We start from the raw sequence: 23,342 nt of genomic DNA on the forward strand, positions 1-23,342 counted from the left end.
ACAACTTGGAGAGAAATGAATGAATAAATATAGGGGCTGTTTTTAAATCCAGTGAACTATCTATTGTGACAACTTTTTGCAGGCCCAAAGATGCATGCAATATTTTGGGGCATTGTTTTTTGTACATCATGTGGGGACGTTCAAAAACAGCATCTTGATATCAAGCCATGCTGCCTAAGTAGGCTGCTCACTAGAATTTGAAACGCAGCCTCGTGTTGTGATATACAGAAGTGAGCCGCTGCCGACCCCTCTGCCCGTCGTCTGAACACATCACATGAGTCCGTTTGCGATGATGGAGAACAAGCTTTTTCTCATTTTCTTCTCTCTGGCTTTGGCAGTTGGTTTTTTATCGATTGCGTTTGTTTTAATTTGGGTTTTACACTTCCGAGAGGGACTCGGTTGGGATGGAGGACTGGCTGAGTTTAACTGGCACCCGTTGTTAATGGTCATCGGCTTTATTTTTCTTCAGGGAATCGGTAAGGAGTTTCAATGTTTGTTTTTGCGTAACTTACACCCAGATGTTGTTGAACCATCCGGGCACTACTTAAGTATCAAAACCTTCTAAAGCAAAAACCTAAGGAACAAAAACTTCTTAAGCAAAAATATCTTATGTAAACAACATTCTTAGTTTAACGTAAAAACGTAACATTGTTGCAGTTAACGTGTATGTGTCGATGTTTCTCTACATTATGTTGCAACTGAATGTTTAGATTTCACAAGTGTCCATGTCGTTTTTGTTTAATTTGATCCTAAACAGTCTATGTAGACAGAAAAAAATAAGTAAAAGTTTATGTTTTCTCTCGTTTAGAGGGAAGTATGTGGCTGTGTCTCAAAAACAGAAAACTGCCCTACGCACTCGCAGGCAGCATTGTTGCGTAATAGGCGCGCTCCGGACGCAAAGCATTTTATTGACTATTGTTTACTTGCATGGGCCATTCCACCGAATCGGTGCTATTTTGCATGTTGTAACTCGTCAAAATTAAAATTTTGCCGTCAACAATGCTTGACTCAGGGAGGAGGACGCCCCTGCCAATCCATAGTCCCATGGGATGTTGGCTAATCACAACAAGGCAACTCCTATGACTAACTGGGACTGGGACGCAAGTGTATGATTGATCACCCTGTCGCTGGCCGCCTTTGGGGAGGGTGTATAGTGTGAAAGGCCTTAACACCCTAGAAACCAAAGGTACACTACCGACGATGCGCTGCCCCCAATTTTTACATTTTTTGTCAGGCTCATTGATCATGACCTCTTGGAAGTGCTTGCGCAAAGGATAGTAACACCTCATCCTGTGTTCTTGGAATCTAAATGTAGTAACACGCATATTTTACTTCAAAATGAGTATTGGTCAATCTCTGGTAACTAGTTTATTTTTAACATGTTTTTTTAAATGGTGGATTGAGGCGTTTTGGTAACAGGACTGAGATTTTAGAATAGATTTAGGAAATACATAATATAGCTGCATTAAATCTGTAAGGAATAAGTGAGGACAGGCCGTTAAATTATCCGAAAATAATGCACTCCCAAGGTGGGTTACAACGGATGTGCATTATTTTCAATTATACCACAGGCCTGTGGAATGCTTTATTCTGGTTCAGAAATGTTCCACTGGTATTGATTATTAATCTGGTAACCATTGTATAAGTGGAATAATTGACTCGGGTCATTTGAAATAATTCAACCGCCCGTCGTCAATTATTCCTTTACATAATTCAAAGGACCAGAGTCAATTATTCCCCTTATACCACGGTTACCAGAAAATAATCAACACCCATTGAAGATTTCTCAACCAGTCAGAATAAAGCATTTAACAGGCCCATGGTATAAATGCTAATAGCATGAAGACACTAAGCAAATTCTAGTGATTTAACAAAAAAAAACTATTAAAAACAATAACGCGTGTTTTTTGGTAAAAAAAACATAAATTATTTTATTTTCCATTTTGTAGCTCCAGATATCCTGTCTTCCTGAAACGCATTGACTTTGGTCAAAACTCATCAACCTGAAAAGCGCTGTGTACCTGATTGGCCATTTAATCTGTACGTTTTGATTGATCGGAATACCTCTGCCATCAGCCGGAAATGTGACGCTCCTTACCATGTTTGAAAGATTCGCTCACAATGCAATGCTAACATGAGTTAATTTACAGGCTGTGAGTCAAAGCGGGAGGAATTATTATGCTGCGTTTACACCAGCCGCGTTTGGGGTGTCAGAGTCGCGCCTGCCACGCCTAGTTTGCTGCTTGAACAGTTTGAATGCATTTGCACGTCTAGAGCGAAGTAGACGCGTGGAAAAAGCAAGCATTTGTGCGTACCGCGGCAGACGTTCAATCAGCGTCATTCGCGCAAAGTAGACGCTCGAATGAGGCGGAATAGCGTCTACCGACACGCGTCTGGAGGTCTCGCGGTGAGAATGAGGCGTTTAGCGCGGTACATGCAATTCCGCCTCACGCGCAAATGGTGCTTTTTGTGCATTTTGCGTTTGACGCAAATTTGCGGCTGACGCCCGAGTTGAAACATTTAAAAAATGTTTGCGCCGCGTAAACCAATCAGGAACCTGCTTGCTGCTGTGGCGACAGCCCCTCCCGGAGTCACTTGAAGGAACACTTGATATTGTCCGTGAGCAGTCACCCGGAGCTATACGACACAAGTTCTTATTTCTATAGAGACAGGAATAAAAAAGACCTCGCTTGGAAGAGTGTCAGTGAGGACATTGGGCAACCTGGTAAGTTGTAAATACACATTTCACTTTTGAGTCACGTGATGTTTATCAACCCGCACAGTTTATTTTCCCCCTACACTGAAAAAAATGATTCATTGAATTTAATCAATTTTTTAAGGTAAGTGGTTGCAATCAATTTATTTAAGCTACATTTATTAATAAATTGATTGCAACCACTTACCTTAAAAAAATTAATTAAATTCAATGAATCATTTTTTTCAGTGTATAGTAAGGTTACCAAATACAAACCGTTAACTCTCTTGATAATTGCACAATCAACATCAGTCATCTTGCAAACAGACAACCGCATACACTTGCCGCTCCCACAAGAAGCAGATTTTGTCTCTGACATGCGTCAAATGCTTGCTTTTTCTGCGCGTCTACTTCGCTCTAGATGGCTGAATGCATTCAAACTGTTCAAGCGGCAAACTAGGCACGGTAGACACGATTTTGACGCCTCAAACGCGGTTGGTGTAAACGCAGCATTATAATGTCGGTCTTTACTACATCACCAATCCCATGAAGTAAACTGTTGCCTACAATCTGTGTGTTTGTTGTAGTCCAAGAAAAGAGATTTACATTGAAAATGATCGTGTCATCGTTTACCTTGGGGTTTGTACCTTTTGCATATTGTTAATGTGCACTAATACACACCTACACACTAAAGGAAATGTACAATTGTGTATCGTGAATAGTTGCTCTTTCAGATTGACATTCATAGTCATAGCATCAATATCATATAATATACAGAAAAAAACGACTTTTGATCTTCAGAAGATCCAGATGTCGTCACTTGTAAATGCGACTTGTGGTATATTCCTACATTTTCAGAGGTGGGGACATGTTGGATAACAGGACTGAGTGAAATCCTGGGGACATGACTAAATGTGCATTTCATCTAAAATATACAACTTTTTCAATGATAATTTTTTTAAAGCAAAGATGGGATGTGGAGCCACACAAAAATGCAAAAAAGTAGAGAGAGAGAGAGAGAGCAGTTTTTTAATTTTATATGTAGTTTTTATTAATTTTAAAGTTTAAATTTGGTGTTAGATTATGATGCAGGACACTTCAAGAATTACTTTTCTTGCATTTTCATACATATACCCCCAGTTTCACTGACAATGCGTAAGGCTAGTCCTAGACTAAAACACATGTTTGAGCTGTCTCAACAGAAAATAAATTGCATTAACAGATCTTGAAATATGCCAGTGCCATTGATTTGTCTCAGGATACACACCAGTAACCTTCTTTTCTAAGGCATGCTCATTAAAGATGCTTAAACATCTTAATTTAACTGAGGCCTAGTCCTGACTTTAGCTAAGCCTTGTCTGTGAAACCAGGCCATAATGTCCAGAAATGGGGCAGATTTGGTGGAGTGGCCCACATCCATATACACTTCTGCAAAGGTCATCTGTGTGCAAATAAAACAAATAGACAGTCATCTTACTGAGAGTCTACTGAAATTATATTCTGGACCTCAGAACCTAATGTTTAGGTCTTAATCCTAAATCATTATTAATATGACTTGCCTGATTTCTCCCGGATCATTTCTCCCTTTTTTTTCTTCAGCCATTGTGGTGTACCGGCTGCCGTGGACGTGGAAGTGCAGTAAGCAGATGATGAAGTTGATCCACGCAGGGCTTCATGTTCTTGCCTTCATTCTAGCTGTCATTTCTGTGGTGGCTGTGTTTGATTTTCACAATGCAAAGGATATCCCTAATATGTACAGTCTGCACAGCTGGCTGGGTCTGGCTGCTGTTATCTTTTACCCAGTACAGGTAAAGCATTACTGTTTGTAACACATCAACAGGGGCCATATCCTACAGCATTTCATTCAGTTTCCTGAATTTCAGATATTACCCTATCCTATGCTGCGCTCAATATCATTTTCATGGCCATTATCCATCTTCTGTCTGACCTTTTTTAATTTCAACAGGCTGATTTTGCAATTAACTAAACACATGTAAATAGTAACTATAGCCTCTGGGCGGTCATATGTTTTTATGGCATAACTATGAAGAATTGGGGAGAGTGCTTGCGTTATTATATTAGGTCAGACCTTATGTTGTGATGTTTGCTTTACATTTTAAAAAGTCAATTTCAACACTTGTTATTCTCGGTTGCTGTCTCAGTGGTAATGGTTTATTTTTTACCTAATATCTTTAATGAATTAGATAGTTATGGGCATCGCTGTCTACCTGATACCTGTGAGTCCAGCGTATGTGCGTGCTGCTTTAATGCCTGTACACATCTATAGTGGCCTGTTCATCTTTACCACCGTGATCGCCACAGCTCTCATGGGCATCACAGAGAAACTTATATTTGCCCTGTAAGTACAGCACCACAGAGGACGTGTCGTCATAATAAGCCACAGTAAAGCACAACAAAGGTTGCAAATAAATTAGCTAGACTTTTTCCAATTCAGCCAGTAATCAAAGCTTTCCAAATGTCTCACATGCAGGAAAAGCCCAGGTTATAAAGACTCTCCACCAGAGGCCGTTTTGGTTAATGTTCTCGGTCTGCTCATCGCTGCTTTTGGTGGTCTTGTTCTCTGGATTGCCACTCGACCCTCCTGGAAGAGACCGAGTGAACCGATCACACAAACCCTGCACGATACCAGCACAAGTCCAGAGGAGATCAAAGTGGGCACTGCCGTAGCCGCAAGATCCGATCAAGAGTCCAGCGTTGAGACGCGCAGACGTAACGGAAAAACAGAAGAATCTGGATAAATCGAATGTTATTAATAGATGAATATCATCAAGCGAAATATTTTCTTTATCTAGAAGAGCTTTCATACCAGACCAAGTATTGTTTATGCTACCCACTGGTAATCTTTGTTATTGTGGAAGTGTAATGTGTTTTCAGTTTATGAAGGGCATTTTGACATCTGATTGTGAGATAGAAATTCAGTTGTGCATAATCATACAGAAGCATGTGATGTCCTTTCTTACTGTTTCTAATATTTGCACTATATCAACATTTCACACACTGTTTCTGTTAGCAGTGGCGGCGGTGACTTCTTTTTTCGAGGGCTCTCAATGCAAAGTTCGTCACAACATGTATGTGAAGCCCATCGTGCGGTTCCTTTTTTCAAAATATGTTTTAAGTATCTAGAGATCCTGTGTGCATCACGTGTCTTGTCAGGGTGGGAGCCTGCTGCAGATGCGTCTAAAGGGTTTATGAAAAGAGACGCTTGTGTTTGCCAGATACTCGCATAATCTCATGCGTAATCAGAATTTACCGTTAAGTGAGTGTCTTGCGTGTATTTTGTGAACGTTTTGACGCGTGTGCAGCGGGCACTTAATTTTGACGGGGCATGTGATGCACACAGGATCTCTCAACGTACAGAACACATATTTTAAAATTATGAACCACACACATTACACTTCGAACACTTATTTTGAATTAGCGCCCCTCGGATGAGCAGTCACGAGCCGCCACTGTCTTTTAGTCAGGGGCATTTACATTGTAAAAAAAGGTTTGTAGGTTTAACTTGAAAAATTAAGTTACCTGGTAAATCAACTTAAAAATATAAGTTTTCTCAAAAAAAATTTTGTCAACCAATAATAATAATTCAATTGAATTAACTCAAAAATGAAGGCAACCTTTTGAATTGAACCTACTTTTATTTTTTTTACAGTCATTACAAGTGTAGTTCATTTATTTGGTACACACACTTTTGTCCTGTTTTCAGTACAAATATCTAAAAATTATTATATCAAGATATATTTTATTGATGAGCAAGAAAATAGGTCTATATATTAAAATTTAAGTGAATCAGCAAAAACAAATCTGCCAATGAATTTAATTTTTTTTCTTTAAACTTCAAATTAAGTGTTTAAGAAAAAAAGTTTTTTTTCTTACACAATTGGCAGATTTTTTTTGTTTTAAGCACAAATTCACTTAAATTGTATATGTTTTTGTCTAAAAAGTAGACTCATTTTGCTAATCAAGAATAATGCATCTTAATGTGAGTTTAATGTAATTTTTAGATATTTGTACTGAAAACGAGACAAAAACTAAGTAAGAAAGTCATTTTTTGCAGTGCACATTGTGTTTAAAGGTTCGTATTTGTGTTAAAACTTATTTTTTTTGTAACTTGCTATTAGTAGGAGCATTTAGCATTATTAAAATGATCTGTATATCCAATATTTGTGCTCTATTTTTATTGCAAGATTATTTATCATTCGACATCATGTTTTTAGTCAATACAAATCAATAATATTTAAGCATTTTAGTGGATTTTCCCCATTTCTGAAATGAAAATGCTGTAAGAGGGACTACAATAAAACATGTTTTATACCTTATTTTATTGTTGTACTGTATTTTCTGCTGTTTGTTGAATGCACTGAATTGAACAATAGTGTGAACAAATTATGAACAAAACTATGAACAAAGAAAAGATAGAACAAAGACTTCAATTTATATACAGAGGAAATCGAGGACCTAAGAAGAAAACTGTAACACTTAATAAGGGTTTACGAATCATAATGAATTAATACCTAAATTGAGTCATGTTAGCATGATTAGTACATCATGCCTTAAAGGGACAGATCACCTAAAAATGAAAATTCTGTCATTGTCTACTCACTCTCATGTTGTTACAAACCTGTATACATTTTTTTGTTCTGATGAAGATATTTTGAGAAATGTTTGTAATCAAATTGATCAGACTTTCATAGTATTCTTTTTTTTCCTACTATGGAAGTCAATGGGACCTCCTATCGGTTTGGTTACAAACATTCTGCAAAATATCGTCCTTGTTGTTCATCTGAAATAATGACAGAATTTGCATTTTTGGGTGAACTATCCCTTTAATTAATCATCAGTTCATATTTAGGTAAAATATTTTGTTTCTAAAATCTGTTGAAATGCCAACTAACAGAAGGCAACAAAGTTCAAACCTCCTAGGAGCCAACAAATATCTGAATGCATTTTATGATGGCAATCTCTACACATTTCAGTAGTAGTCAACAGCTCCAGTAGCACCAGCTGATGCATTCGAATCAAACATCGCCGTAAAGCGAAGAATCAATGTCATTTTTTACCACGAGTGACTTTTCTGTTTATTTTCATCGCCTGTCTGGTAAGATTCACATTTACAGTTACTGACAGACCTGAAAAAAAATCTTTGGCCAGTTCATGCACAGCAGGCATCTTAATAAAAAACGTACAAGACAAAATAAATAAACTGCATTGTAAAATACTCAAATATTTACAGACAAAAGACAATACAGTCTTGGCATCCCATGCATCTTTCAAAAATATACAAATACATTTTAAAGGGAGATGTTTAAGGCTCAAAGATAATCCAAGTGTTGACGCTCTGTCATTGCTCAGTAATAAGAAACACGTGGCTGTTTAAAGACATCTCCATGATGTTTTGATCTCCATTCAACAGCAGGCTCACAGACAGCGCATGTTTCAGTCTTCTCTGAAGCCTCTTACAAACAGAGATGCAGAAAATTGTCCACAGCAGATGCAGTCTCAAGAGTAACTCTCGTTCTCGCTCCATGATGTCATCCACTGCTTCTTCTCCAGGGGATCTAACATGACCTCTCCATCTTTCAAGAGACGCGTCTCCTTACGAATCCTCACCGCGTTATATTTCGGTACGCTGTCTTCATATTTGGAGCGTTTGAAAAATCCACACTGACAGAGAAAGAAGAAAAGGACACAAATTAACACCAAATTTGATGCTTCAGAACGAAAAATCAATCATCGTTTATGGGCTTTGAGGTACGAAAGGCAGCGAGGGACACGACATGCTTGACAAAAAGCACATTTAAAAGCACATCATCCACTGAGGCAAAGAGGCATTCTCAAAAATACACAACAAATGTCAGCGTCACATGATCTGGAAAGAGTGGAACACGGCGTGGAGCGCAAGTCTTTCCCTTCCTTTAGTCAAAGCAAAAGATGAGTTAGTGAATAGTTAGGCCACACGTCATGCAGACACGAGCTCTGCCGCAGCGATGGTGTTTTACCCCGAGAGTTAGGCCTCAGTGGACAGTTTGTCTTTATCTGAAGGCTGAGCGTGAATCTCAGCTTTGTGAAATGCAGCGTCATACTCGTCCCTCTTGGCTCGCTTGAAGAAACCACACTACAAAGGGGGCAAATTCAAGGGTCATTGTAAACATGTAATGTTAAAGTTCGTCCCAAACACCTGGAGTACACACATTTTTATCTGACTAAGCGACAGGGGTCTCATGAAGTACTTTTACATTTGAAATATGTGAATGTGACGGCATTAGATAACATTTCAAAGCAATCTGTATCTGCAAATTGATACTAACAAGCCTTTTTTTGCAATGATATTTTAGCAGATACGATCAAGGTGATTTTTATTGGATGTATGAAGTCAGAAGTTCACCTTGGTGTGTACTACACTGTAAAAAGTAAAAGTTGGATCTTTTAAAGGGGACTTTTTTCAAGATGTAAAATAAATCGTTGGTGTCCCCAGAGTACATATGTGAAGTTTTAGCTCAAAATAACATTATATATAATTTATTATAACGTGTTAAAATTGCCACTTTGTTGGTGTGAGCATAAATGTGCCGTTTTTGTGTGTGTCTTTTAAAATGCAAATGAGTTGATCTCTGCACTAAATGTCCGTGCCGTGGTTGGATAGTGCATATGACATCACAAGGGGAGCCAAATTTCAATGACCTATTTTTTTACATGCTTGTGGAGAATGGTTTACCAAAACTAGCACATGGAAAAAGTCAGATTTTCTTGATATGTCCCCTTTAAAAAAGATTTACTTAAAATTTAAAATATTTCACTTTCAGTAAAAAATTTACGTTGATAAAGCTTGAATTGTTTAGTACCGAGCCCCAAATGTGACTTTGGAGTAAAAAAATCTAAAGTTTAGTTTCATGTTATTCGAAACCTTCATGTGCAGAATTTATTTTTAAAAGTTTAGTTTCATGTTTAGCACGTGTGCGCGCGATAGTTCCACGTGCGCACGCGAAACTATTCAATTTTAGCCTTAGCTCCGTAGTTTAGGTTTTACCAACTTAAGTATTTTTTTTAAGTTAACCCAACTTTCAGCTTTTTACAGTTTAGTGGAGTAAGCACAGGACAGGAGACAGCAGACAACTGGCCGGCTCAGAGTTGTCTGCTGTCTGGAACTCTGAACGTGCTCCACTAACATCTGACAACCAGAAAGGTTTTCAAAATCTGTATTTTGAACACCATATATAATAGGTGTATTAAACAAAATGATTAATATTGTGTTTCTGGTATCTTTAATGCTAAATAAAAGACATTCGTACAATGCGTAAAAGGTTTTAAAACGAGAAAACTTTTTTTTTTGTTAAAACATGTTTATTGTTATGTTATCATGTTTTAATTGTGTTTTATTTTATCGTATTTTATCTTGTTTTGGAACCGAACTTCATTTAAAGGAATAGTGATAATATGATAAAAATGATACTAAACCCATCATTTAATCACCCTCAAGCCATCCGAGATGCATATTATGTTCATCATTTTTCAGACAGTCACTTTATTTCTACAAAATGTCCTAGATCTTTCAAGGATCTTTCATCCTTCACAAAAGTAATCCAAATGGCTCCAGGGGGATAAATACAAGCCTTCTGAGAGTAATTCGTGTGGTATTGTTGTAGAAATATCCATATTTAAAACTTTATAATAATGTGTTTGTCTGAAACATTATGGACATATGCATCTCGGATGACTTGAGGGTTAGTAAATCATGGGTTTAATATCATTTTTGTCCGAACTATCCCTTTAAGTATTAAAACCTTCAGAACAATTGAAGACAAGAGAACGGCCAACAAATCCAAACCAAAGCTTTCTACCAGAAATCCCTCTCAGTAGTTCACAGCCACAAGGCTGACATCTTTAGTTGTTAATGTTTTAAACGTACCTTCCAGAGTAACAGAACCAGAAGAGCCAGCATTAGGATTCCAGCTAATACGGCCACAAGAATGATCCACCAAGGAACGCCACCAAACGGAGTCACTGTCGTCTCTGGAAAGACGGTCAGTCTCACCTAAACATGTGCGGTAAAAATACATGTGTCTGAGAGAAACTCTGAAACTATAAGCTATAACATCTATATTAAATATTGTTCTGCTATTTATAAATTGAAGCTATTTATGTGTGCAATATCATTTGTATTATAGCTATGGGATATATATCTGACCCTGGACCACAAAACCAGTCATAAATCACAAAGGTATTTTACATTGTATGGGTCAAAATTATACTTTTTTCTTTTATGCTAAAAATCATTTAGGATATAAAGATCATGTTTAATGAAGATATTTTGTCAATTTCCTACCATAAATATATCATTTTTGTGAGTGGATGCAGTTGGTAAGGACCTAATTTGGACAACTTAAAGATGATTTTCTCAATGTTTAGATTTTTTTGCACCCCCATATTCCAGATTTTCAAATAGTATCTCAGACAAATATTGTCCTATCCCAACAAACCACACATCAATGGAAAGCTGATTTATTCAACTTTCAGAATTAAAAAAGGACCCTGATGGTTGGTTTTGTGGTCCAGGGTGACATATAATAATCATAGAAGTTAAAACAATCTAGAAACACGCTCATTTATAGAGTTGAAAACATACAATATTAACAGTGGTACTTATACAAATATTTCTGTAAAAAAAGAATATAAAATGCTGAACAAGGACTCGGAAAGGATTTAAAACAAATCAATTGGTTTTTTATGGTGTCATTACGTGTTCAGTCCTGTGACAGCAATGTAACATTGTGACACACTAAACAATACTTGTTTATAAAAAGTAAGTAGTTACTGGAAAGGTCACACTATTGTGTAAACAGCTAAGCTATGTGATGTTATTAAAAAATGTCAACAACACACATCTGCTTTAATGGGTATGATTACAAATGTTGATATTTTCTCAGTTGTTTTCTGTGTTGTGCTTAGAAAGGCGATGTCATTACCTGTGTCTCTGGGTTTTTCAGCACAATGTTTGTTGCAGAAACATCCAGACTGATAGAAGCCTTCACCATTATATCAAGGTAATTGTAGTTAGAATAATCCTGGATTGATAACAGATTGATAAACAGATGGTTTAACATGCTTTTATTGCTTCAATTCAACAAAACAATTATACTGAAGTACTAACTCACTTCAAGAAAAGTTGAATTCCACAGACGTGATTTTAAAATGATGACCGCACTGCTGTCCAAGCCCTGTAGAGGGCATCTGATCTCCACACATTTGGCATCTCCTGCGCACGACTATGAAATAAAGAGGATTAAGTTTACTACAGGAGTAGGTTTGGTCATATCATTTCTAAAACCCAGAATTTACAACAAATACAAACTATTAAATCTAATCACCTGCGTCCTATGCTTGCGTTTGTCAGCGCCGAAGAGAGATATTTTACTCGGTTCAGACACTTTCCTTTCCCCAAGCTCTCGTTTTGTTCTGGTCGACGTTGACTCCTAAAAGTGTGACAGGACATATATGACTACATTTTTATTTGGTTGAGCAACATCGACTGAAATAAAAAAAATTTCTACATAAAATCCTCGTAAAGAACATTCAGTGAAAATATAATCTTGACATCATCTTTAATATTGACTGAGTAAGATCATGTCAAAGAAAAAAGCAAAAACAAACATATTTTTTTTTTTTGTGAAAAATAATAAAAACGCAGTGAGTGTGGGTACTGAATCTGAAAATTTTGTCATTTTATGGCTATGATGACTACGTTAAATCTATTTTGATGCTCCAAATCTCATCATTAAATTCTGATACTGTTGCTGGATTTCACAGACAGGGTCACATATTTAATTAAATCAGGTATATTATGGTGATATTGTGTTACCTCCTTCAGTCTGAGAGGGTTAATCTCTTTCTCAGGTGAACAGGTGACTAACTGTAAGTCTCTGGTGTTGATCTTCATCAGATACAGCAGCCATTTTCCCAACGAGCTCTCTCTGGGCCATTGGATGTTTAGGGAAGCAGTTCCAAAAGACTTCAGCGGTTTTCCCAAGTTGATCACCTACAAAATAGATAAATAAATTCAGGATTTAAGCTTTTTAAAAATCTCCCAATACCTGAAAAGCCACATCATAAATATATGAGAAACATTTGAGCATTTACTCTAAATTCATATTCAATCAAGTTGCCAATGTCCTCCTCTGACTTCATGGCACTCTCGCCTTTGACTTTACCACCAAAATAGACCTGAGATGGTTTGGCCAACCTGAAGAACAAGAAGACAAAAACCACAATCTGATAACATGCTTACTAATAATGAATGTTACAATTCTACAGTGTGTATAATCTCAATACTTGGTAAGAAAAAAGCATTTCCTAGTGATTTGAGTTGATTAGTTTAGTAAAAAAAGTACGTACCCTTGCACAGACAGCAGAAGTTCAATGATCACCTTTGCTTTTGCCTTCACTTTGCTCATTCCCTCCTGTAAACTCGTTCTGTACAAGACCATTCATATCAATACACATTCACACAGTTACTGGCTTTATTGTGACCCTGCCTGTTCAAATCCAGCTAAAGTCATTTTTTTGTGATTTTTTTGTTTTCTACATATATAATTATGCTACATAATATCTGTGAAAATATAACTTTGATATCTTTATTTTTGACTGAGTAAGATCATGTCAAAGATTGAAATCAATGATTCAAATCAAACTTTGACGTTCCTCATCTCATCGCTAGATTAGCAGTGTAGTATATGTGATGTCAGACTTACGTTTCCAGCTGAAGTTCAATCTCAATCTCTTTGGTGTCCAGTGAAATCTTGCCAGTGCTCAGTATGATATAAAATGTTACCTATAGAAACATTCATACATTGAAAATAACAGTAGACAAGAGCGAAGTCTCTGGGATGTTTGAACGAATATGAACAGACCTCTGAATCACGTTTAAATGGGTTTCCCAGCTCACAGTCGGCCAGAGATCCATTCTGATTGGCCGCACAGATCACATGCTTATCCTACAGAAACACACAGATTCAGTTAGTCAATATAAGAGCATTAAAGATTGAGGAAATTATTTTCTGTGTTTCCCAAAGATGTGAAAACCTTAAAAACAAGTGAATGAAATATAAATTGTGAGACTCACTGTAGTTCTCAGAGATCTGAATCCAGAGTATGACAGAGATTCATCAAAGTGTGCCAGCAGTTTGGCTTCATGAGCATCATCTCCGCCCCTGTTCCCTACCGTGACCTCCAGAGCAATGTCCTTCTGATCGCTTAAAGACACCACTGGAACACCGTTCTCTCTGAGTAACCAATACAACATTTCTCATTATTACATTATTACAAAACAATATTTATATACTGATGTGTGTGATGATTGAGTGATACACACAGCGGCAGTGGAGGGAAGACGTCCTGGTTCGTCTCTCTGTAGCAGAATCTATACTGCAGTTTTAAGTTACTCTGACAGATGTTATCAGTGCCACAGCCCTCCTTCAGAAAGTTGACCTGCACAAGCAAAAGCAAATTATTTTCATTGACCTTAAATTATTACGTTATTATTGAATTACTTTACATAAAAAATAACTTAGATTTTAGAATATGTGACCCTGTTTGTGAAATCCAGGCTAAAGGGGAAATATTATGCCCATTTTTGTAATATAAGTCTTTTGTAATATTAGTCTCAGGTGTGCCTAGAATGTGTCTGTGAGGTTTCAGTTCAAAATACCCTACGGGTCATTTGTTAAAGCATGTCTAAAATTTCACATTTGGGTAAAAAGTCCAATTGGTAGTCGTGCCATAGCTACGCCGTAGACTATCTGTAGCCTCTGCGTAGCCTGACGTGCAGCTCGCCAAATTTTTAACAGCGCGTCAGTTCTACGCAGACCGCAAGCGCTGTGATTGGTCCACCAGAACCCCTCCCGTCAGGTAAAAAACTGCGTTATAGGTATTTCTGTTTGCAACGGTGAGAACAAAGATGAACCAAGTTGAGGAGTGATTTAACTCAAACTGCAACAAAAGTCGCTGTTTATTTACTTCCATCATACACAACGAGTTGCTGTTTCTTCTTCGTTTGTGGGTAAACTTGCCAAGCTGCTTCTTCTCTGACGGTCGCGCTGCTACTGTGGTAACACGTGTGGATACTGCCTACCAGTGGTCTGCGCGTGTGTTTGCATGTCGACGCGGCCGCCGCCGCAAAATTATAAATAAAAACTGACGAATAAACTACGCCGTCGCAGCTACAGCGTAGGACCTACGCACAACTATAACGAGCCCTTAACCAGTCAGTCAGTGCCTGTGGTGGGGCTTATCAGTGTGACATCACAGTAACAAGAGAATCATAACTGCATGTCCAATGAGACTGCTTTGTTTTAATGGGGGTTACAAAGAAGGAGTGGAAGGATTTTTTTATTGTAGGTTTGTTGTGTTCACAGACTGCCAACACACATTTATGCCTACTGTATTTTTTCGGTCTATGAGCCGCGTTTTTTTTCATAACTTGGCTGGTGCTGGGTCTTACAGTCAGGTGCGCCTTGTAAGTCAGTATGAATTAATTTTGACATTTATGAGGCAAGAGACAACATTACCGTCTACAGCCGTGAGAGTCCGCTTTATGCTGCTTCTGTATTTATGTAATTCAATGGATTCATAACGTACAGACATCTATTCAGCCTGCTGTTCTGTCTGCTTTAGTTGAATAACTTGCCTTTCCAGATTAAATATCTGTTCTTCGGCTTGGATTTTGTGAAATAATTTTCTAAATAAACGCAACGTATAGTCTACTGTGACTTATATATGTTATTTCGTCTTGATGCATTTTTGAATGATGCGGCTTATACTCCAGTGTGGCTTATAGTACGGAAAATAAGGTAAACACTTTGTGGATTTTGCATAATATGTGTGAAGTCCTATAATCTAATAATGAGAATAAAGTTTGATTTTACTCATTGATTTCAATCTTTGACATGACCTTAGTCAATCTTAGGTTATCACAGAATGTTTATGTAGAAAACAATAAATCACAAAAAATCTTTAGCTGGGTTTTCACAGACTGGGTCACATATTTTACAATTACAGACAGAGTTTCTTTACATAATTTGATATTATTATATTATATTAGCAATATTATATAAGTTAAAGATCTAAAGATGGACTGTTTGGGTTCATCATCAGTAAGTACCTCTGTGATGGTCCTGTTCGGCAAAGTGGAGTCCAGTATTGGCACGAGTTGTGGGAGGGAGCTTTGCCTTTTGCCTCTCTTAGCACTCTGAATGGCCACAAAGACCTCGATAGGAACTGCTCTCAGCTTATCTTTGATGGCTTCCTGAAAAAAAGTTCACATAACAGATCCAACTGAGTCAAAACATCATTTACTAACTGCAAACCCCATTTGAGGAAGAAAACAAGCTTTATTCACCTGCAGTTTGAGTTGGGTCTTGTAACACGCTTTCTTATTCTGTCCTCGTAGCTCCAAAGTACCAGATGACTGGAAGTCCTGATCCGTCTCGCTTTTCTCCAGAAACACAACTCTGGATGTGAGACCAAGCTTTCTGCGGTACCACTCTGCTTCAATTGTGTAGCCAATGGCTGCGTGAGAAATAAATATGAAAATGTTTAAGCTGTAAATTTCATCCTAGAATCTAAAACAAGACTTTTTTGACTGCATGATTGCTACAACAACTGGCTGTCTGTACTTCACTAGATTTGAAAATGTCTCTCACATGAGAATATAAACAGACTCACTGAGTTTTGGGTTGTAGGTGGTGGGGTTTGCTCTGTATGAGAAACAAGCCTCAACAGTCAAGCTGTGAAGAATTAAACATAGATAAGTATTTTCCCACAAGACAGCTTTCATGAATCTGTGCGAGACTTTCTTAGCTCTCACCAAATACTGTTGCCACACGTTTTCTTCATCAAGTCAATTTCCTTTGGCGTGACCTTGACTTCTGTCTTGATGCTAACAACCGATTTGGACCTGCGTGCACACAACAGAGATGTTACTACTCATCACATAAGTAAGGAATAATTAATGACAGGCCGTTGATTTATAAGAAAATAATGCACACTGAAGGTGGTTATGTGGCACGTTGTGCATTTACATTTTCAAATAATTAAATGGACCGGAGTCAATTATTCCGCTTATACCACAGTTATCAAAAACAAGCTCTGGTGTCTATTTTTAAGACATTTGACAAGTTAGATGTGTGGTTTACAAAAAATAATCAACACCCATGTAACATTTCTCAGCCAATCAGAATAAAGCATTCAACCGGGCTGGTGGTATAAAGAGTTAATAACATAGACATGAGAAATGACCGTTCAGTACCTGTATATGAAAACTGCATCAGAGAGAGAGCCCACAGCAAGATCAGGGTAGGAGTTATGATCCAGGTCCATATTTCCAGCCAGAGAATAGCCAAACATCTTAATGTTGTGTTGCCTGCCCTCCAGTATCTACAATGAATAATTGCTACAAGCGTTAGCATCTATAAGCTGGATTAGATCTACAACTCTTCAACACAATCTCAAGGTAATTCGTAAGGATTATACAACGTGGCTCATTCACATTAATTCATATGACATAACTTATACGTTTTTGTACTATTTGCTTTCGCCCCTGTGCCATTGAGGTTCGTAAAATACGTCAGAATTTCCATTAGATCAGGCTGGACCATTTTTGAAACACTGCTCATTTTCAGTATATGAGATACATATGTGACCCTGGACCACTAAACCAGTCATAAGTAGCACAACTGAGTCAAAATTATCGATTTTTTTAACGCTAAAAATAATTTAGATATTAAGTAAAGATAATGTTTCATGAAGATATTTTGTAAATTCCTATCTTAAATACATCAAACATTTATTCATCATTATAATCAGTAATGTATTGCTAAGGACTTCATTTAGACAGCGATTTTCTCAAAAACACTCAGATTTTTAAATAGCTGTATCTCGGCTAAATATTGTCATATCCTAACAAACCATACATCAGTGGTGATGTTTAAATCTCAATTTCAAAAAAGAGACCCTTATAGCTGGTTTTGTGGTCCAGGGTCACAAATAAGGTTACAGCAAAAAGTAGCACAAAAAAAATAGAATTTAAGAGACAAAGACATACAATAAATACAAAGATATACAATACATTCAGATGTACAATTTACATTTAGCATTTAGCCGCTTTTATCCAAAGCAACTTACAAATATTAATGTATATTTACAAACAGGTTAATGTATATTTGTGATGAATCAATTCAATGGAATACAATAAGACCAAACATAAGTATCTATTTGTTTACCAAAGTTTTATCCTGCAAATGGAAAACCTTTTAGACAAGACAACATTGGAAAAAGCTCAAGAACAGATTCTGATAAAGGCCTTTACTGCTTTCAGCTCAACCATTATTTGATGTATCTGTGATTTCTCAAAGATATTTTCCATTAAACAGAAGAACAGAAGAGACAGAGAGATAGTGAAGAGTGTCTAACCTGAGCTGGTTTAGTATTGATGCCGTCAGCAGATCCGTGGTAGATGTAAACACAACCAAACCCTGAGTCTGCATATGGGGCGCCAACTGCAATATCTGATCAAGAAAATCTCATATTAACATCCTAACATAAACATATAAACAACATAATATATATCAAATATTTAATGTCGTTTTATGTCATTTTACAAAATGAAACTTTGGAGTTATTTATCCAAAATACTTTCCAAGGTATCCAAGGTTTATATTAAAATCCATATAACATAAATATGATGATTTTAAGGTTAATGTATTTACAATGCTGGCCAACCTTCAAAAGAATCCAGGTTAATATCTCCAATGTTCTCTACAGTCAGTCCAAACATCGAGTCTTTAGTTCCATTCAGGCGAATAGCACTGACATCCTTCCATCTTCCAGCTTTATTGATATAAACAAATACAGCCCCGCCCACTTCCTCATCTCTTTGGAAGAACTGTGGCGCTCCAACCACGACATCCTGCCAACTGTAGACAAAATCCACACAATTTACCTGCCTGATTGCAATGGATGAAGTTTAGTTCCTCATGTTTATACTAATTTGACACAAAGTAATCTCATCATCACAGCTGTACCCAACCATCACCGTTCAGGTCCACCACAGCGACATCGTATCCAAATGATGATGCAAGGCCTGGTCCTTCTAGTATGTGTTCAGCTGCGAGCATGGTGGACATTTCACTTTCCTTCTGCAAAAACACCACCGCTCCACTGTGATTGGCTCTCGGCGCTCCTGACACAATGATGAGCTTTCCTTTCTCTGTGATACTGTGACCAGAATCCAGAGAGAATCCTGGAAACATGTGTACATATAGATGACAATGTCTGTCAAAGCATGCTGAAATGAAGAATTGTAATTGTAGAAATGTAGACGTCAGACTTACCCAAGTAACTGTTGGCTGGTACTGGCACTAGATTTGGATCTAAGCGATTTTCATTCCCGACCTCATAGGGACCATCATCATACATGCCCATATCCAGCAGTGTGTTGTTCTTCTGCTCAGCACGCACTACACCTGGAAATAAAGAAATGAGATGAGATGGATTGCCAAAGCAGCAAAATTAATGTAATAACTTGAGGTGTTATTCTGACACAGAAAAATTATGGATTTCAGTTCAAGAAATTGGAAGATATTGCAGTGCAATTTTTCACCAACAGAGTTCACTGTGTACTGACTGAGGGTGGACCAATAAACAAAGTCAAAACATAATAAAAAAATATAGCTCGCAAATAGGAATTTGATTACGATTTTGGTTTCCTTTTAGGGAACCAAATAAAAACGTTTTTTAAAGATTAAATAACGTTCCAAAAATGTTGCAGGGTGGATATTGTTCATGCTCCTCTGCTGCGACAGCACACACTTTCTCCTGTGTTTAGCAAAGAGATGCAAAAATTTACAGTTGTTCAGTTTTACAATGATTTTAGCGATTTCTTTTTTCTCTTTATTTATTTAGTAACTTAAATGTGTAAAAAATGAATTTATACTTTAGTAGTTTCCGATCCATTTGACACGTCTGTACGAACAGAATATGACGTTAGTAAAGCCCTTTTTACACAGAGATTATGAAAAATACACAGAAAATGCATCTGGGATTTATCCGTGATCATTTGATTTTTGGTTCGTTCACACTGCCAATGATTTTCCGGAATCTGTTCATGCATTCACACACATAGCCTACTTTAAAGATCCCGTAAAGACACATGACGTGTTTAAAGTCCTGCACTTTGGTTTTTTCCACAACATCTGAAGTTGGCTAATTATTCATGATTTCTCTCTCGCGAGACCACTCGCATGCATTTTAGTTTATGACAAGATCATAAGGTGCATGCAATACGTTGTTCTGTCATGGTGAATGATCTCAGCTTCAGTGTGGATAGTGACGAGCTCCCTGATCTCTGCTTCAGTCCAGTTTGCTGACATTTCTCGTCATGAATGCTGATCTGCGTTTAAATCCCTGTGTCTTGGCACGCCCCTTACGGCACTGTTTCTGCTTCTTGTTCACACAGAATGCTTTCCGTGAATGTTACGGCAATGTTACAGTACTTTTCCTCTTTACGGGAGCGGTCCCAGAACATTTACGGGACGTGTTTGTGTTCACACAGAAGCCTCTCAATTTTTTACGGAAATTTTCTGTAACCAATGTGCTGTGTGAATGAGGTTTAAGTGAGAAGCTTAACTGTTGTATGTAAAAACAAAAATGTTGTAAACTGCAGTGGTAAGATCTGTTAACCTGTAAATGAAACGTTTAATAAATATCTGCTTTAAATCGTCTATATTGGGTTGAAGTCATTGGTTATTTATATAGTTTACTTAAAAGGGTCATAGCATGAAAATGTGACTTTTTCCATGTTTAGTGCTATAATTGGGTCCCCAGTGCTTCTATCAACCTAGAAAATGTGAAAAAGATCAACCCAGTAACTTACTGTAGTTTTGGTAAACCATTCTCTGCAAGCATGTGAAAAATTAAATTGTTCAGATTTCGTCTGCTTTGTGATGTAGGTAGCAAGGCCAATTACAAAAATACCGCCACTTTATTCTGCACTATCCAATCACAAAACTGCAATTATGTACCGAGAAAAAGAGAAAGGGAAAACATAATTAACAGCACAATTGAGTTTCAATTTCAACAAACCACCATCATTGTGATTAATGTTTGCATTTCTTCAGCTCATTTGCATTTTAAAGGACACACCCCAAAATGGCACATTTTGCTTAGACCTTCAAAGTGGCAATTTTAACATGTTATAATAAATTACTGTCAGGTATTTTAAGCAAAAACTTGACATATGGACTCTGGGGACACTAAAGATTTATTTTACATCTTGAAAAAAATCTCTTAATATGACCCCTTTAAATATCTAAATACGTGAAACCAGAGTAAATACAATGTTTGATGCTGAGGAAGTTTATGTGTTATGATAAGTATTTGAATAGAAAATTATAATAAGTAATTTTTAAAAATTATATATATATATATATATATATATATATATATATATATATATATATATATATATCAAAATATTCAATATATATATATATATATAGATATATAGATTAAATCCTCTTATTACAGTATATGGAAATGTAAAACACTAAATTTTTGAGTGGTTTCTATTTTCATGGTGAATCAAAAATAAACCTTAAAAAAATTGTTCTGTAAAGCAAAACTAACGTTATGGGATACAAAAAATTGTTAGCTGGGTGGTCAATTCACAAGCTTGATTACTTTTCGCCTTGGGCCTAAATGCTATCTACAAATTGGACAAATGGTGAAGGAGAGCCATACTGACGTTTGAAACCTTTATGATGTACGGTCTCCAATGCTAAGACACTTTTAGTGCAGGAAAAAATGAAGAAATCAAATACAATGGGGTCACTACCAGGCCCAAACCTATTATTTTACTCTGCAGTGAGGCAAGGTCGAATTTTGATTGGTTGTTTGACTAAGCGTGCTCCCCCACCTTAATAACATTACGTAAAATTTCTTACACTACGGAAAGCAAACACGAAGGCTACAAACAATCCATAATTTTAAAGGTTGTATATTGCATTAAATAATTTCACCATGGACATTCGAAAATGGATTAAAAAGAAGCAACAGCAAATGCCACTACCTCTGGGTCTGAGCTCCAAATAAACAGTGTTGTGCTAATATGTAGGTATGCATTTTATTTTTTGTTGTTGTAAATAATACGATTGTTCAGACCTCTCTATGTTGCTCGCTATAGCTGCAGTTTTTGTGGTTCTTTACAAAGATGTTTTTTTATAACGCGTAAAAATTTAAGGAATGAACCACAACTATATGTATTTTCTATCTGGAAGAATTATATGCATTCATGCATTCGCCCCCTCATCAGCGCTCGGCTGGTGCCGGCACTGTCAGTACAACATTTTGCATTTTTGTCACCTCTGCCTGTACATGGTAAATATGGTAGATGACTGAACCCATACGCTAGGGGTCGGCAACAGGCGGCCCGCGGGCCAAATCTGGCCCACCAACAATATTTTCTGGCCCGCTGGATTATTTTGGAAGTCTTGACTATTTTTATTTTACAATTCTCACTGAATATATACCTTTTTCATATCCAATATTTTGTACCCAAAAAAAAAAAACAATAAAACCATTACAGAAAATTATAATGGTTTCCATTAAAATACCAATAGGAACCATTAGCTTTTACCATTAAAACCACTACACTGTAGTGTGTTTTGGGCCATATTCCATTAGAACCAATACATAGAACCAATAGAACCAATACATACCATTACAGACCAACAAAGACCAATACACTGTAATGTGTTTTGGGCCATATTCCATTAAACCAATAAAATTCCCAATAAAACCAATAGAATTTCTGTGATGTGTCTATTGTTTTTTTAGCAGGGCAATTTTGTGCATATGCTGAAACATAAAACATGTTGTAACATCATGTTAAATATATCTTTCAATTCTACCTCTCCAGTTGTACGCTCCGGGTGCTCCAAAGATGACATAATGATAATCTTTAGTGAAGGTGGCAGCCAGGCCCTGCTGACAGACCCCGAACCTTTCATGACCCCTGGTGCGTCCATCACAAAATTTCCAGTTCCCACCATCCTCATCTGATTGGCTGTCAATGCTGAGGTCCTGACTGAGCATATAACAGCGTCCAGTGATGTCTCGCGCCTCTTGGGCTGTGTTCGCAAACAACAAGCGCTGGTAACGATGGGCACATGTCTGAAAAAAAAGAAAGGATTTCTTAATAAAGCAACCCTGTATAGAAATAGTGAAGAAACAGTGTGTGACAATACCATTTATCTACCATAGTAATACTGTTGTGTTATAAAGTCAATAGGGATGGTTAGCTTTGTTCTTGACGTACCACAATCTTGCCTCCAGGTCCCTGACTCTGAACGGTTACACCCATCCACTGGTTCTCCTTACTCTCCACCTGAACATCCACTATGAGAAATATAATCAATACTAAATTCAAATCATACATATACACCTGAAAATTACAAAATGTTGCAGTTCATGGTCATTTAAAATAAATTCATGTTTGAAATGTAAGTTTGGAATTTAGCATACAACTATCATTTCTTATAATTTCAACTTATTTTCTGTTTGTCTGAGACATAAAACTCAC

General features: G+C 37.0%; 2 protein-coding genes across 2 annotated transcripts in view; one reads left to right on the top strand and one right to left on the bottom strand.

Annotated features, from left to right (window-relative positions):
* Window positions 1–204: 204 nt before the first annotated feature.
* Window positions 205–7,032, top strand: cybrd1 (cytochrome b reductase 1). Its single transcript, XM_055215975.2, has 4 exons — window positions 205–476; window positions 4,295–4,503; window positions 4,900–5,054; window positions 5,187–7,032. The coding sequence occupies exons 1-4, from the start codon at window positions 275–277 to the stop codon at window positions 5,452–5,454; spliced, it is 834 nt and encodes a 277-aa protein (XP_055071950.2). The 5' UTR covers window positions 205–274; the 3' UTR covers window positions 5,455–7,032.
* Window positions 6,809–23,342, bottom strand: part of itga6a (integrin, alpha 6a) — a 32,036-nt gene continuing 15,502 nt past the window's right edge. Inside the window, exons 3-25 of the mRNA XM_073854851.1 lie at window positions 23,079–23,158; window positions 22,672–22,933; window positions 19,096–19,227; window positions 18,787–19,004; window positions 18,485–18,674; window positions 18,176–18,270; window positions 17,013–17,140; window positions 16,572–16,661; window positions 16,430–16,491; window positions 16,104–16,273; window positions 15,867–16,010; window positions 14,079–14,194; window positions 13,830–13,989; window positions 13,618–13,701; window positions 13,459–13,538; window positions 13,103–13,180; window positions 12,848–12,950; window positions 12,570–12,746; window positions 12,079–12,183; window positions 11,866–11,976; window positions 11,677–11,775; window positions 10,620–10,745; window positions 6,809–8,377 (exon numbers count right to left, since the gene is read on the bottom strand). Coding sequence (XP_073710952.1) covers window positions 8,213–8,377; window positions 10,620–10,745; window positions 11,677–11,775; window positions 11,866–11,976; window positions 12,079–12,183; window positions 12,570–12,746; window positions 12,848–12,950; window positions 13,103–13,180; window positions 13,459–13,538; window positions 13,618–13,701; window positions 13,830–13,989; window positions 14,079–14,194; window positions 15,867–16,010; window positions 16,104–16,273; window positions 16,430–16,491; window positions 16,572–16,661; window positions 17,013–17,140; window positions 18,176–18,270; window positions 18,485–18,674; window positions 18,787–19,004; window positions 19,096–19,227; window positions 22,672–22,933; window positions 23,079–23,158 — 2,975 coding nt within the window. The 3' untranslated portion in view covers window positions 6,809–8,212. The remainder of the gene's footprint in view (window positions 8,378–10,619; window positions 10,746–11,676; window positions 11,776–11,865; window positions 11,977–12,078; window positions 12,184–12,569; window positions 12,747–12,847; window positions 12,951–13,102; window positions 13,181–13,458; window positions 13,539–13,617; window positions 13,702–13,829; window positions 13,990–14,078; window positions 14,195–15,866; window positions 16,011–16,103; window positions 16,274–16,429; window positions 16,492–16,571; window positions 16,662–17,012; window positions 17,141–18,175; window positions 18,271–18,484; window positions 18,675–18,786; window positions 19,005–19,095; window positions 19,228–22,671; window positions 22,934–23,078; window positions 23,159–23,342) is intronic.

The sequence above is a fragment of the Misgurnus anguillicaudatus genome, chromosome 17 (genome assembly GCF_027580225.2).
Source record: "Misgurnus anguillicaudatus chromosome 17, ASM2758022v2, whole genome shotgun sequence".
NCBI classification, from domain to species: domain Eukaryota; kingdom Metazoa; phylum Chordata; class Actinopteri; order Cypriniformes; family Cobitidae; genus Misgurnus; species Misgurnus anguillicaudatus.

What these genes read in the sequence shown, in the direction of transcription:
- cybrd1 (XM_055215975.2), top strand. Translation starts at nt 275, where the DNA reads ATGAGTCCGTTTGCGATGATGGAGAACAAGCTTTTTCTCATTTTCTTC. An exon ending in TTATCTTTTACCCAGTACAG is followed by an intron (nt 4,504 to 4,899) that starts GTAAAGCATTAC and finishes TTAATGAATTAG; the next exon opens with ATAGTTATGGGCATCGCTGT. An exon ending in GAGAAACTTATATTTGCCCT is followed by an intron (nt 5,055 to 5,186) that starts GTAAGTACAGCA and finishes TCTCACATGCAG; the next exon opens with GAAAAGCCCAGGTTATAAAG.